Source organism: Fringilla coelebs (genome assembly GCF_963513975.1).
Source record: "Fringilla coelebs genome assembly, chromosome: 23".
NCBI classification, from domain to species: domain Eukaryota; kingdom Metazoa; phylum Chordata; class Aves; order Passeriformes; family Fringillidae; genus Fringilla; species Fringilla coelebs.
This window is the reverse complement of record NC_140049.1, coordinates 2583712-2599389: the sequence shown is the minus strand read 5'-3', so window position 1 is coordinate 2599389 and position 15678 is coordinate 2583712. Positions and strand designations below refer to the sequence as shown.

Below are 15678 nucleotides of genomic sequence, written 5' to 3'. Positions count from 1 at the left end.
ATGTGATCCCACAGATGCATCCCTGAATCCTCAGATTTTAAAGGGAAGGATTCAGGATGCTGGGATGGGGCTGTGACCCCACAGACGTGTCCCTGCATCCCAGATTTTACAGGGAAGGATGCAGGATTTTGGGATGGGGCTGTGACCCCATGGATGGGGCCCCAAATCCCAGATTTTACAGGGAATGATGCAGGATGCTGGGATGGGGATGTGACCCCACAGACGTGTCCCTGCATCCCAGATTTTACAGGGAAGGATGCAGGATGCTGGGATGGGGCTGTGACCCCACAGATGTGTCCCTGCATCCCAGATTTTAGGACCCTGTGACAGATCCCAGCTGCTGCCAGGGGTGGGAGAGCAGCCTTGGAGATCTCCGTGCTGCTCCCACAGGGAAATTCACCCCAGGGAGGTTTGCAGGGCTTCCCCCGGCGCTGTGGGGGCAGCCCATGGTTGTCACCCACCCTGATGTTCAGTGTCACCTTCTGCCAGCGTGACACAGCCCTGGGAGCCGCTCCTAATTAGCAGGGCTGCTCGTTAGGGAGGGATGTGGGGCAGGAACCTGGCCTGCAGGTGTGACACTGGCTTGGACAGCAGGGCTGCGAGCCCAACCCCTCAAAGCCTGCTTTGGGGTCAAGGTTTGGGGTCAAATCCCATCCCACCCCATGGGCAGGGACACCTCCCACCAGCCCAGGCTGCCCTTGGAATCCAGGGGCATCCAGGGATTCCCTGGGAATTCCATCCCAGCCCTTCCCAGCAGGGAATTCTTTCCCAAATTCAGCATCACTGCAGCCAAAACCCCAAACCCCAAAACCCCCAAAAACTTTGGGAGTTTTTTTTCCCCAGGCAAGGAAATTTCGGATGAAGCAGCACCCGAGGAAGGCGAGGATGGATCAGGGAGAGGCTCAGGGTCCCTTGTGAATGATTTTATTTCCACTGCTGCAGGGAGTGGGAGTGAAAATCCCATCCAGTTGCTGGGCTGGGAGGTGCAGGAGGCTTTGGGAATATCTGTACATTCTACCAGTCTATATACACATCAGATATAAATATACATTAATCCAGGGGGGTACGTCCGGGTTTAGGGCTGAAACCTGTCCCACCCAACTGCAGGGAGATTTCATCATCAGGGGAAACCCTCCTTAATTAGCAGGAGGTTTTAATTAATGGGAAAAGGGGAGCATCCCTGTGCCAGCAGCAGGGAGAAGGACACGGTGCCCGTCCGTGGCCATGCTGGGAAGGGTCAGTTCTGCTGGCTGCACACAAAGGAGCTTTCTTTGGTTTATTTAATGCTCATTGCAGTTGGATTTGGATTTTTTTTTTTTCCTCTCTCTAATGCTCGGCCTTTAAATCCAAATCCTGAGACTCAGGAAGAAAAGAAGAGAATAATTCCCCCTAAACCCGGACACCCTATAAATGCAGGTACAGCTATGGGAGAGGGGAGCGATACATGTGGGGATGGGGAAGAGCAGGGATAAAAATAGCCCTTCCAAAGGATGATTCTTCCCTTTTCTTCTCCCTTCCTTTTATTTCTCATAAATAAAAGGCAAAACCCAGCCATGTGTGATTGGCTCCAGAGAGAAACCGAGCCGTGGATGTGGCCCTGAATCCTCAGATCTCAAAGGGAAGGGTGCAGGATTTTGGGATGGGGCTGTGGCCCCATGGATGTGGCCCTTGATCCCAGATTTTACAGGATTTTGGGATGAGGCTGTGACCTCATGGATGTGGCCCTGCATCCTCAGATTTTACAGGGAGGGGTGCAGGGTGCTGGGATGGGGCTGTGACCCAATGGATGTGGCCCTTGATCCCAGATTTTAGAGGAAATGATGCAGGGTTTTGGGATGGGGCTGTGTCCCCATGGATGTGGCTCCAAATCCAAAGATTTACAGGGAAGGATTCAGGATTTTGGGATGGGGCTATGGCCCCATGGACATGGCCCTGAATCCCTCTAGCTTAGAGGGAAGGATTCAGGATTTTGGGATGGGGCTGTGTCCCCATGGATGTAGCTCTAAATCCCAAGATTTACAGGGAAGGATTCATGATTTTGGGATGGGGGTGTGTCCCCATGGATGTGCATGCAGGATTTTGGGATGGGGCTGTGTCCCCATGGATGTGGATTCAGGATTTTGGGATGGGGCTGTGGCCCCATGGATGTGGATGCAGGATTTTGGGATGGGGCTGTGTCCCCATGGATGTAGATTCAGGATTTTGGGATGGAGCTGTGTCCCCATGGATTCAGGATTTTGGGATGGGGCTGTGTCCCCATGGATCAGGGCTGGGATGGGGATTTGAAGCTGGGCAGGGTCTGCTCCAGCCCAGGGGGTGTGGGAAGGTGTGCCTCGTCCCACATGCCCCACACAGGGGCAGGACCATCCCAGCTCCATCCCCGCAGATCCACAGCTCCAGGAGGGATTTGGATCCTCCTCCTCCTCCTCTGGAGAAATGTGGAGCCAAAGCTCTCCAGAAGGGTGACAGGAGTGTCCCCATCCCCTGGGATGGCCTCACTGTCCATCCTCCCTCCACTTCCACGGATCCCACCACCCTCAGCTCCATCCCAGCTCCAAAACCCACCGGGAATGGTTCCCGGAGCGGGGACACGCCCCGAGCCCAGCGGCTCCGTCCGGACCGACCCCAAACCCCTCCCCGAACCCCGCGGGGCACCGAGGGAGAGACGGAACCGGCTCCTGGCTGGGCCGGGGGACAGGGACAGCGAGCTGTGACCGGGGGTGGCAGCTGGGACACGGCGCTGTCCTGCAGAGAGCTGTCCCCAAGGAGCCACCGGTGTCCCCGCGGGGCAGGAAAAGGGAATAACGGGGAGAGGGAGGGAGGCGGGGAGTGAACAGGGGGAGAGGGAGGAGAGAGGGTCCCACGTGTCAAACGTCCGAGCAAAGCCGGGCCTGGGAGAGGCGGGGCAGGGCTAAAACACCACGGACTGCAGCAGGCGGAAACACAGCATCAGGTCCAGAGGGATGGGCGGCTTCAGCAGGTTCCCGTCCAGCCGCAGGTAGCGGAGCCGGGGGACGCTGTCCAGGTCGGAGGGAGAGAAATCCTGGATGGAAACCAGCGAGGTGGGGCAGATCTGCGTGCCGTTGATTTCTGGGGGGACACAGAGGGAGGAGGGTCAGGGAAAAGGGGATGTGGAGAGGAGGAACAGGAATGTGGGTTAGGGAAAAGGGGAATGGGGAGAGGAGGAACAGGAATGTGGAGAGGAGGAACAGAGGGATATGGGTTAAGGAAAAGGGGAATGTAGAGAGGAGGAGCAGAGCGATGTGGGTTTAGGAAAAGGGAATATGGGCAGGAGGAAGAGTGGGATGGGGGTTAGGGAAAAGGGAATATGGAGAGGAGGAACAGGAATGTGGAGAGGAGGAAGAGAGGGATGAGGGTCAGGGAAAAGGGAGTGTGGAGAGGAGGAACAGAGGGATATGGGTTAGGGAAAAAGGAATGTGGGCAGGAGGAAGAGAGGGACGGGGATTAGGGAAAAGGGAATGTGGAGAGGAGGAACAGGAATGTGGAGAGGGGGAACAGAGGGATGTGGGTTAGGGAAAAGGGAATGTGGAGAGGAAGAGCATTGGGATTCAGGTCAGGGAAAAGGAAATGTAGGCAGGAGGAGCAGAGGGATGTGGGTTAGGGAAAGGGGAATGTGGAGAGGAAGAACAGGAATGTGGAGAGGAGGAAGAGAGGGATGAGGGTCAGGGAAAAGGGAATGTGGAGAGGAGGAGCAGTGGAGTATGGACAGGACGACCAGTGGGATGTGGGTTAGGGAAAAGGTAATGTGGAGAAGAGGAAGAATGGGATGTGGTTTTAGGAAAAGGGAATGTGGAGAAGAGGAAGAACAGGATTCAGGTCAAGGAAAAGGAGTGTGGGCAGGAGGAGCAGCGGGATGTGGGTTAGGGAAAAGGGGAATGTGGAGAGGAGGAAGAATGGGATGCAGGTTTGGGAAAAGGGAATGTGGACAGGGATTTTTGAACCCCCCCTGTTATTGAACCCCGAATTGGGGTTGTTTTGCCACCAAAAGGGACAATCCCAGGCTGTTGGAAGCCCCAGCGAGAGGGAAAATCCGGCTTTTGATCAGGAGCGAAGTAGGTCACATTCCTCCGGAGCGCGCGAGGGATGCGGTGACATTCCCGAGAGAAAAGGGATCATCCTGCCCCCGGAACCCGCCGAGCCGGCCCCGAGCTTCCCGAAAAAACATCAAGGAATAATCCCGCTCCCGCCCTGCCGCGGCAGAGATAACGTCAGCACCCGGCTCGCTGCTCGCCTCTGGAATTCCACCTGTCCCTGCCCAGGCATTCCTCATGGAAAATAAACCCCGGGATTCTGATGTCAGCACCCAGCTGCAGGGATGGGAACCTTCGAAAAACCGGGGGAAAGCTGGACCAGGGCAGGCACTGGATTTGTCTCCATGGGAAATGCCAGCAGGACTTGGATATAAGGCAGCAGGGTCACCCCCGATTTAAATTTGAGGTTGTTTGATTAAAATTAAAATTAAAATTAAAATTAAAATTAAAATTAAAATTAAAATTAAAATTAAAATTAAAATTAAAATTAAAATTAAAATTAAAATTAAATTATTGCACCCCAAGGTTCCCCCCCCCCGGTTTAAATTTGAGGCTGTTTGATTAAAATTCAGATTGAGGTGTGTTGGGGCCAGATGAGATCTCAGCAGGGTCCAACAGAAGAAACATCTGGGGAGCCCAGGAATCCGGGAATGCTGGAATGGTTTGGGTTGGAAGGGACCATAAAAACGACCTTTCCAAGGTTTTTCTCCCCAAAAAAAACCCCTGTGGGACTCACTCTCGATGGAGTTGTTGTTCAGGTAGAGGTGCTCCAGCTTGGGGCTGATGAAGGGCACGTTGGTGAGCTTGTTGTGGGCCAGGTGCAGCACCAGCAGGTTGGTGAGGTTGAAGGAATTTTTGGGCAGCCCCTTATCCGAGATCTGATTGTAGTTGAGCCGGATAAAAGCCAGGTTGGGAAACTCCTTGAAATAATCGCTGGGGATGTCCTCGATGTTGTTCCTGTCCAGGAAGAGCTGGTGGATGGCGCTGGGCACGCCGGGGGGCATCTTCCTCAGGATGTTGTGGGCCAGGTTGAGCTGCATGAGGTTCTTGAGCCCCTTGAAGGTGTTCTTGTTGAAGACGCCGTCGCTCAGCTTGTTGTGGTGCAGGTCCAGCAGCACCAGGTTCTCCAGCTTGTTGAAGACCCCGGCGGGGATTTTGGAGATCTGATTCCTGCTGAGCCTCAGCTGCTCCAGGTTGGGCGGCAGGAAGGCGGGCACCTCCTTCAGCTGGTTCCTCTCCATATAGAGGAAGATGAGGTTCTCCAGCTTCTCCAGCACCTTCCTGTCCACCTTGCGGATGCGGTTGTTGTCCAGGTTGACCCACTTGAGGCCGGTGGCGTTGCGGAAGGACTCCTCGGGCAGGTCGGCGATGAAGTTGTTCTGCAGGTACAGGTAGTGGATGCGCGGCGGGATCACCGGCACCGTGCGCAGGTTGCGGCTGTCGCAGTACAGCGCCGACGGGAAGTCGGGCGGGCAGTAGCATTCCCGCGGGCAGTCGGGGAAGACGGACGGGGGGCCCGGAGGGAGGGGAGGGGGCAGCTCCGTGGGCTCCACGGGCTCCTCGAAGGGCGCCGGGGGCCGGGTGGGTCGGCGGGGAGGTTTGCGGCGCTGCCCGCTCGCCGTCGGCGCCAGCGCCAGCGCCAGCGGGAGGAGCAACGCCAGGGCGGCCGGCTTCATGGTGCGGGTGTTTTCCTGCAGGGACACGAGGAGAGGGGTTGGGGAAGGGCTGGATGAGGAATTGTCACCTCCCCTCTGCTGCCTGCCTTGCGCTCCCCTTCTTCCTGGGAGTCGTTTTCCGATCCAACCCCTCCCCAGAGCGGGAGTCGCTGAGGTCCCTGGGCCTGGCTCACTGCTGTGCGTGGAATTCCTCACCCTGGCTCATCGTTATCCGTGGGATTCCTCTCTCATTCACCAGTATCCACAGGATCCCTCTGGCTCACCGTTATCCATGGGATCCCTCTCATTCCCCACTATCCATGGAATTCCTCTCCCTGCCTCACCATTATCCATGGAATTCCTCTCTCATTGACCATTATCCATGGAATTCCTCTCTCATTCACCATTATCCATGGAATTCCTCTCTCATTGACCATTATCCATGGAATTCCTCTCTCATTCACCATTATCCACGGAATTGCTCTCTTATTGACCATTATCAATGGAATTCCTCTCTCATTCCCCACTATCCATGGAATTCCTCTCCCTTCCTCACCATTATCCATGGAATTCCTCTCTCATTGACCATTATCCATGGAATTCCTCTTTCATTCACCACTATCCATGGAATTCCTCTCCCTTCCTCACCATTATCCATGGGATCCCTCTCATTGACCATTATCAATGGAATTCCTCTCTCATTGACCATTATCCATGGAATTCCTCTCTCATTCACCACTATCCATGGAATTCCTCTCTCATTCACCATTATCCATGGAATTCCTCTCCCTGCCTCGCCGTTATCCATGGGGAATGTTGTTGGGTTTTTTTGTTTTTTGGGGTTTTGTTTTGTTTTGTTTTTAATTTGGGTTTTTATTTCATTTTCCCACCCTGCAGTGCCCGGCCCTCCCCAGAGGCCACTTCCATCCTCTCTTCCCGAAGGATGGATCAGCCCTTCAGACTCCTGGATGGGTTGGGCTTCATTTGGCACTTGGGACAGCAAATCCAAGATTCCACAGGAAATTTGCTCTGGAAAAGCACCGGGAATCCGGCAGAGGTGAACGGGGCAGGAGAGATGGAAGGCTCTGGGTGAGGAACCCCCTCTGGCAGGCCCTGGGATGCAAAGGGCATTCCCAAAGCTGGAACACCACGGGGGTTTGGATCTCCAGCTCCCTGTGCTGCCCAGAGAACCCACCCAGCCCCGCTGATGATTTGGGAAGAGTCACAGCGGGAGATGGGGAGGGATCAGGTGAGGTCTGTGCGCTCCAAGCCAGGAAATTTCTCCTGGACATCATCCCTGGCCACCTTTCCCTCTTGTCTGGCTCCTGATCACCCTGAGCTGCCTGGAACAGCAGCTCCCTGCTCATCCTTGGCAGATTTCCTGGGAATTCTCGGAGGAGGCAGGGATCCAGCAGAGGAGCTCCGTGCAGGTGGGGTTTGGGTGTTCCACAGCTGGGGCAGGCTGGGATCGGGGTGGAATTCCTGGGCAGGGAGCCTGGGGGCTCACCAGGCTTTTCCCAGGGGGATTCATCACCAGAGCAAGGCAGAGGGAGGGTGGGAAGGAGCAGGGAGACAGAAGAGAGGGAGGAAAACGAGGGAAACCAGAGGAGGAAGGGAAATGGTGAGATGGGAGAAGCCCTTGGAGGTGCTGGAGCTGCTGGTGCCAATTTTGGGGGGAAATCCAGCACTTCCAGCTCTCCCATCCAGCGCAGCAGAGTGGGATTGGCTGCCCACCCTCCCTTTCCAGCCCACTTCCAGTTCTCCTCACGCCTGGAACCCCCAATTTCCATCTCCCCTGGAGGGGGAAAAGCCCCCACCCAACCCGGGAACCGCAGGGACCGGGGCCACACCGACCCCTTGGGCCACCCTCTGCCAGCCCCAGCTCCCTCTGCAGCCATCCCACGCTTTGCTGGGGCTCCAAGGAATTGACTTTCTCCCGGAAAAGATCCTGTTTTCGCCCCTCCTGCAGGCCCAGCCTGTTCCTGCCGGCTCCCATCTGGCTCTGGTTAACCCCGCACGCCTCCCGGGCCGGCTGCTTTCCATCAGGGCTCTGGCATCTCGCTGGGGGAAGGGAGGAGCAGGGAAGGAGCCAGCAGAGCCCAGAGCTGCCGGATCCTCAGCCCAGCAGGTCCTGCCTGGGGGTGGGTGTGATCCTGTCCCCTCATTCCAGGTTCAGTGTCGGGAAAATGGGAAAATCCGAGGCAGGGATCTGCTGTTTGTGCAGCGCCCTTCCCATTCTGGCAGCATCCTGCTCCTTCCCCAGCCACAGCACATGGATCCCTCTGTTCTCACTTTCCATGGGGTTTTTCCTCTGCTCCAGAACCTGGATTTTAACCCCCAAAAACTCCTGAGGGAGCGGTGGGGGCTGAGGTCTGAGCTTGGCCCGGTGCAGAGGGGAGGGAGCAGCTGGGAGGTGACATTCTGGCTGGGAGGTGACATTCCAGCTGGGAGGTGATCTTCCACCCAGGACACAATCCTCCAGCTCTGATCCAGGTGTTGGATCCACTCAGGCCACCCAGCAGGGTGGGGGACAGGGCAGTGCTGTCACCCCACTGGTGATTTGACATCCCAGATGTTTGGGGACTTGGCACAGAGAGGGAACAGCCACCCGAGCCAGGAATCCCGGCTGGAGAGTGACAACACCCTGTGGAATTCTGTCGGGGCAGTGGCAGGAGGCCACCGCCCCTTTTATCCACCCCACATCCCCCTGGGGCTGTCCCAGCCCTGTGGCACTGCCACCACCCTTCCCTGCTGCCTGTCCCCAGCCTGCCTGGGGAAAGCAGGACACGCTTCCAAGCAAGCTGCAGGAAAGCAGCGACATTCCCAAAAAAAATAGGGATGCAACGAGCCCGAGGCCACCACAATTGCTGGAAGATTCCGAGCCAGCTCTCCTGGGATCTGGAAAAGCTGGAAGTCTGTTCTCCACCCAGCTGGATTTACTGGCATGAATTCCAGGAGCAGAATTCCCAAATCCCACCCCCTGATCCGACCGGGGCCCCAGCACGGCCCCTGCCCTGCCAGCCTGTGGGACAGCTCCAATTCCAGCTGCCCACAAGGAATCCGTGCCACTGGAACAAAGTTAAGTCATGGAGCAACGGAGGAATTCAGGAAACCGACGGCCTGGCCTGGAAAAAAGGCTCAATTCATGGATAAAACCAGTCCTGACACCTCCCGAGGCGCTGAGCTGGGCCTGGCTGCGAGGCCAAGGCACCCAACAGATCCCGGGGTTTTTCCCAGAAGGAGGCAGCTGCTTCCTGGTTACAATGGACAAAAAAAATAAAAAAAATAAAGAATCGGTGCAACAGCTGGAAATTCCAGCCCCGAATGCCACAGGGGTTTGCTCTGCACATAGTTTCTCTTGCCTGCATCCCAGTAACCCCCAGCTCGCAGCGGCGCTGGCTGCCAGCCCCGGGACGGGCGCCAAGGGTAGGGAGAAGCCGCCACCCCGGGGCGAGAGGGAGCCGTGCAAAGGTCACCAAGGGGGATTCGTCACGGGCAAAGTCCCCGCGCTGTCCCTCGGGTGCCTCCTGCAGCGGTGAGGGGAGAGGGAGCGGCTGGATTTGTCCGAGATCCCGCTCCCTCTGCGGGAGAATTTTAACTCTGGGAGAGGCAGGAAAAGCCTGGATGGCTGGAGCAGGGCCCCTTTCCAGCTCGTTGTTAGCTCCTCTCACACATTCCCGCAATTCCCAGCAGCCCTGGTGGGGGAAAAGCCCCCTTCCAGCCTGGGAACGGGAATGTCGGAGCAGAACGAGGAGGGCAAGATAAAAATAACCACAAGGATCGGGCAAAGCTCCTTCCTTGGCTTCCCTCGCGTCCAGCACCGCTCGTGTCTCTGCGAGAGCCTGACCCAGCACGGAGCTCGTCATCCAGCGCCTCTGGAGCGCCGGGAATCCTGGAAAAAGGGGAGGGCAGCCAGGCTGTCACCCGGGCGCCACCGGGGTCCCTTGGGAAGCGCAGCCCTGATGCAAAAACCCCGCGGTTCTCGCCCTTTCCCAGCGAGCAGCGGAGCCGGGCTGGAGCCGGGGCTGGGTCCTGCCGCGTTCCCGCTGGGACGGCGCTGTGTCCGTGTAGGGATCGGTGACACCCGCCAGGACCCTCGGTCCTGCCGCGTTCCCGCTGGGACGGCGCTGTGTCCCTGCAGGGATCGGTGACACCCGCCAGGACCCTCGGTCCTGCCGCGTTCCCGCTGGGACGGCGCTGTGTCCGTGTAGGGATCGGTGACACCCGCCAGGACCCTCGGTCCTGCCGCGTTCCCGCTGGGACGGCGCTGTGTCCGTGTAGGGACGGGTGACATTCGCCAGGACACGGCGACAACAGCGCGGGGCTCCTGCCAGGAGGATCCCCGGGATCCTCCCCCAAGGCTCATCCCGTCCTCCGCTCCCTGGTCCGCACAGTCCCCGGGATCGTCCCCAAAGGCTCATCCCGTCCTTTGCTCCCTGGTCCCCACAGTCCCCGGGATTGCCCCCAAAGGCTCATCCCGTCCTTTGCTCCCTGGTCCCCACAGTCCCCGGGATCGTCCCCAAAGGCTCATCCCGTCCTTTGCTCCCTGGTCCCCACAGTCCCCGGGATCGTCCCCAAAGGCTCATCCCGTCCTTTGCTCCCTGGTCCCCACAGTCCCCGGGATCCTCCCCCAAGGCTCATCCCGTCCTCCGCTCTGGATCCCCACAGTCCTCGGGATCCTCCCCCAAGGCTCATCCCGTCCTTTACTCCCTGGTCCCCACAGTCCCCGGGATCCTCCCCCAAGGCTCATCCCGTCCTCCGCTCCTGGATCCCCACAGTCCCCGGGATCCCCCCCAAAGGCTCATCCCGTCCTCCGCTCCCTCCTCCCTCGGCAGCGCCCGTGGGAAGGCGGCCCTGGCCGGGAGCACCTTCCCGCTGCTCTCTCTGTCTCAGCAATTCCTCCCTCCCTGCGTGTCCCGACCCTTCCCAGCGCCGCTCCCGGCTCGGATCCCGCTGCCGCACGCAGCGGGAATGGCTGGACGGGGACAAAAGCGGATCCTGGCTGCCAAAGCGCCGCCGGCCCGGACCCCACACACGCCCCGCTCGCCCCCCAAGCAGCCGCCTCGCCCCGCTCCGCTTCTCCCTCAGGCTGGGAAGCGGCTCCGCCGCCTCATTCCCTCCTCCCCAGCCTCTTCCAAGGGCAGGGGAAACCTCCCACGGCTGCGCTTTGATCTCTTCCCGGGCTGGAAGCGCGGATCCCTCATTCCCCGGGGAGCAGGGACGCAATTCCCGCATTCTGGCTGCGCCGGGAAAGGGCGCTGCGCTGCCCGGGACGCGGCTCTGGGATGCCCTGGGCGCCAAACCAGGCACGGCCGGGATCGCGGGATCCCAGGATCCCAAGGATTTCAGGATCCCACGGATTACAGGATCCAAGGATCCCAGAATCCCAAGGATCGCAGGATCCCAGAATAGCAGGATCCCAGGATAGTAGAATCCCAGAACCCCAAAATCCCAGGATCCAAATATTTCAGGATCCCAGGGATCCCAGAACCCCAGGATTGCAAGCTCCCATGATCCCAGGATCCCGGGATTGCAAGATCCCAGAATCCCCGGGAAGTTTCCAAGCCCTCACGTGCCGCGTGCCAGGGGGATGAATTCCCGTGTTTTGCTTTGGAGCTGCTTTTCCCCAAACCTCTCCAGCCGGCGGGCAAGGGCAGGTTTGGGATCAGCCTCTTCCAAGTAACAAAACTCCTTTTTTTTTTGTTTTGTTTTTTTTTTCCCAGGATTTCGGCGAACATCATTTCCCGCTCGTTCCTCCTGGCGGAGCGGGGACAAAGAGCCGGCTTCGAGCGGGACCCCCGCGGGGAGGGGGCTGCACCTCCCCGCCCACCTGGAGCTGAGCTGGCTCCGGGCAGGAAAAGCGGGATTACATACCCTGGGAATGTTCGGTGCGATCCAGGCACCAAAGAAGGGCTTTACCACCCACATTTTGGGCAGAGGAGCAGCCCGCTGGAAGCGGCCCTGGAGCTGCGGGGCTGATCGCTCCCACCCCGCTCCACTCCCGTCCGAAATTCCCTGTTCCCGCTCCATGGGAAAAGCCCCCCAAAGCCCCCGGCCCAGGCAGGACAAGGTGCCCCGATGTCCCCGGAGGCCACTGGTGGCATTCCTGGCTCCGGAGGGGTCCCTCCTCCCCTCAGCCTCTCCCTTTCCTCGCTTGTTTTCCCTCCTGCTTCTCAGGGCAGGGATTGTCCCGGGCACGGCCGGGGCTGCGCAGCCCCCCCGGCCCCCCCAGTTTGGCTGCAGAGCCAAACTTGCTGGGGTTTGGGGCGTGGGGGACACACAAAGGGCACCTCACCGTCCCCCAGTTGCGGCTGGCAGTGGCCGCAGCTCTGTCACACCCCCCGGGCTTCCCTGTGACCCCACAGCCCCCAAATCCCCCCTTCCTCCACCCCAAAAACTCCAGGAACCGGAGCAGAGAAAGAACAAAGACTCCAGAGCGCTGCAGGACAGAGGAACCAAGAGGAGAGGGGGGAAAGAGGAAGAGCAGATGTTTTTGGGGATGGAAGGGAGGCCGGAGGGGGCAGGAGCATCGTGGAGCCCTGGCTGGGAGGCTCAGGCAAGGTGAGAAGAGCCTGGGGGGGAAACACCTGCCCAGAGCTTACCTGTGTGCACCTCTCCCTCCTCCTGCCTCCTATTAATCCCCAAGACAAGTTTCTCTCTGGCTTCTCTCTCCCTCCTCCTCCTCCTCCTCCACCACCACCTCCTCCTCCACCTCCTCCTCCTCCTCCTCTCCGCTCCGCCACCAGCGAGCCCGGCCGGGCGCGGGGGTTTTGTGGCTGGGAGCGGTGGGAGCGCGGGGGGCGGAGGGCTGGGAGGGAGGGCTGGGAGCACTGGGAGGGCTGGGAGCACTGGGAGGGCTGCGAGCGAGGCACGGTGACAACAATCACGTCTTTCTCTGGCAGCCGAGAGCGGCGGGCTCGGCGCACACGCGGCTCCGGCGCTCGGCAACAATTCCTCCTCCTCCTCCTCCTCTTCCTCCTGCTGCTGCTGCGGAGGCAGCTCCTTGTTTCAAAACAAAGCTAATTAATCACGGAATAAGCCCTGCCCTCGCCGCCGGCTCCGCTTTCCCAGGAGCGGGCTGGAGCTTTGCAGAGGGTGGCTGTCCCCTGTCGCCACCCGCGGGGACACCCCGCTGTCCCCACACCCCGATTTCCCGGCCCCTCAGGGCAGATGGAGCCTGGAAAATGGGGTGCAGGGGTTGCTTTGCTGCCGGCTAGGGATGAGCTTTGATTTAAATCCTGGTGGTGCTTCGTGAAGACAGGGTGGGGGTGACACAGCGGTGGCACAGCTGAGTGTCCCTGCCCAGGGGACGCTGGAACGCAGCGGTGCACAGAGGGGACACGGCCAGGAGGGCTCGGGGGGGACATTTCTGCCCCAAAAGGGACATTTTTGTCCACGAGGGGCTCAGAGGAACCCGGGACCTGTTGCGTGTTCAGAGCTCTGAGGGGTCCTGGGGGGGCACAGCAGCTCCCCAGCCCTGGGAATCGCCCTCCCACATCCATCCCTGTCCTGGAATCCTCGGGATTTGGGATCCAGGGGGGCACAGCAGCCCCCCAGACCAAGGAATCGCCTTCCCACATCCATCCCTGTCCCGGAATCCTCGGGATGTGGGATCCAGGGGTGCACAGCAGCTTCTCAGACCAAAGAATTACCTTCCCACATCCATCCCTATCCCGGAATCCCTGGGATTTGGGATCCAGGGGGGCACAGCAGACCCCCAGAACAAGGAATCGCCTTCCCACATCCATCCTGATCCCGGAATCCCCGGGATTTGGGGTCTGGGGGTCTCCTCCCTCCCTCCCCACCATCCCCCTCTCCATCCGCAGCAGGACCGTGAAACCCGAGCTGCTCCGGCTCCTCGAAATCCCAATCCCGACCGTGCCAGGGGCTGGCAGCCACCCAGGAGGGGCTGCTCCTGCCCTTCCACACCGGGCTGGCAGCTGAAACCGGAGCTTTTCCCAAAATTCCCCATTTCTGCACTGCCCCTTTTGCCTTAAATGTGTTTATTCCCAACGCGGGGCTTTTCCTTTTGCCCCAAAACCGGGGGATTGCTCCTGGCTGAGGGATGGAGCAGGATGATCCCGAGCCTGAAATCCAGCAGGTAGGTGGAGAGGGAGCCAGGAGAAGGCATCGAGAGGAGCCGCGGAGCAATTCCAGGCTGTTCAAACAAAAAGTCGGGATGGAGGCTCGAGTTTGCCAGCTGGAAAAGCGCCAGGATCAATAGGGAAAGGAGATGTTGTTGGGAAGGAGATGCTGCTGGAATTTGATGCTAAACCGGTCCAAAAATCCCCAAATCCAGGGGGACATGTTCCGTGGATATTTTTTTTTAATTTTTTTTTTTAATTTCCCCTGCTAATTCACAGCTGCTCAGCCGGGCATGGAAAGGGAGAAATTGAGGCACCGAAGGGGGCAGTGCCTGGCATGCAAAGGTGTCACATCCCAGACCTCCCCCCTGCTCTGCCCGACCTCCGGAGCCGCTCCCACCCCAGGAAAGCTCCAAATTTGGGAGGCAGCGACCCCTCCCAGCGGCTCCGGTGGTGACTCCGCTGCTCTCAGCCAGGGGACTTTGTTTGTTGAATTTTCTCCCTGCAGGAATTCTTCCCCCGCCGCGGCCAAGTTTCGGATCCACCTTCAAAGGCGCCCTTTGACATTTTTCAGACCTCGGACGTGGCTCCGGGCACCGTTTTTTTTCCGTGTCTGGAGTAAAATCCAGCCCTGCTCTTGCAGGGAAAAGGGGGGGCTGTGTGTCCCCAGCCCTGGGGACTCGCAGTTCTGGTGGCCCTGGTGTGGATTTTCAGCCATCCTGGGGGTTGTTCCCCTTTTCCTGGGATTTGGAGCCAAACCCCTCCTGGGTCTGGCAGAGGTGGGAGAGGGAACGTCCAGAGCATGGGAATGCTGGGGGACAGGGCCAGGAGAGTGGGAACAGCTGGAGAGACCAAGGACAGCACGAGGGACAGAGGTGGGAATGGAGGGACACGGGGGAATTGGGGTCCTGGTGGATCCCAGTGTGTCCCACCAGGAATGGGGAGGGACACTGGTCAGTCCGGCCGTGTTCTGGTCACTGTGACCATTCCCTGGTCACTCTGGACATTCCCTGGTCACTCTGGTCATGTTCTGGTCACTCTGGTCATGTTCTGGTTACTCTGTCCATTCCCTGGTCACTGTGACCATTTCCTGGCCACTCCAGCCATTCCCTGGTCACTCTGGCCATGTTCTGGTCACTCTGGACATTCCCTGGTCACTCTGGGCATTCCCTGGTCACTCTGGTCATTCCCTCATCACTCTGGCCATGTTCTGGTCACTCTGGTCATTCCCTGGTCACTCTGGCCATTCCCTCATCACTCTGGCCATGTTCTGGTCACTCTGGCCATGTTCTGGTCACTCTGTCCATTCCCTGGTCACTCTGGGCATTCCCTGGTCACTCTGGCCATCCCAAGCTTAGAGTTGAAGGGCAGGGTGGGAGCAGGGAATTCCCATCATGACCTGTGACTCCACCATTCCAGCTGGGAAACAGGGAGAGCCTTCACCCTCTCCATCCCCATCCATCTCCATCCCCTCCATCCCCTCCATCCCCTCCATCCATCCCAAACCCCTCATGGACCACGGCCCCAGGGGCTCCTGCCAGGTGGGGCAGTCCCTTCCCCAGGAACTGATGTCCATGGATTTCCTGCATGGATAAACTACTGGGAACACCACAGGACACCAGGAGTTGCAAATCCCAGCCCTGGGGACACCACAGGACACCAGGAATTGCAAATCCCAGTCCTGGGGACACCACAGGACACCGGGAGTTGTGGATCCCAGTCCTGGAAGCATCAGGAGCTCTCAATCCCAGCCCCAGGAGATTCAGGAAAGGGAATTTTCAGGAGCAAGGGGCTGTTCCCAAACCAGCCCCACCTTCCCCACATCCCAGCCTTGGTTTCTCGGGAATATTCGGTTTAAAATATTTAAAATCCAGGGAGGGGATTCCT

The 15678-nt window shown here is 58.8% G+C and overlaps 1 protein-coding gene across 1 annotated transcript; it reads right to left on the bottom strand.

Annotated features, from left to right (window-relative positions):
• Positions 1–942: 942 nt before the first annotated feature.
• Positions 943–12391, bottom strand: PRELP (proline and arginine rich end leucine rich repeat protein). The gene is made up of 3 exons (XM_084220735.1): positions 12310–12391; positions 4789–5743; positions 943–3090 (listed from the first exon to the last, which is right to left on the bottom strand). The coding sequence occupies exons 2-3, from the start codon at positions 5726–5728 to the stop codon at positions 2912–2914; spliced, it is 1119 nt and encodes a 372-aa protein (XP_084076861.1). The 5' UTR covers positions 5729–5743; positions 12310–12391; the 3' UTR covers positions 943–2911.
• Between the last annotated feature and the right edge of the window lie 3287 nt (positions 12392–15678).

What these genes read in the sequence shown, in the direction of transcription:
- PRELP (XM_084220735.1), bottom strand. Translation starts at nt 5,728, where the DNA reads ATGAAGCCGGCCGCCCTGGCGTTGCTCCTCCCGCTGGCGCTGGCGCTG. An exon ending in GAACAACAACTCCATCGAGA is followed by an intron (nt 3,091 to 4,788) that starts GTGAGTCCCACA and finishes GTGTCCCCCCAG; the next exon opens with AAATCAACGGCACGCAGATC.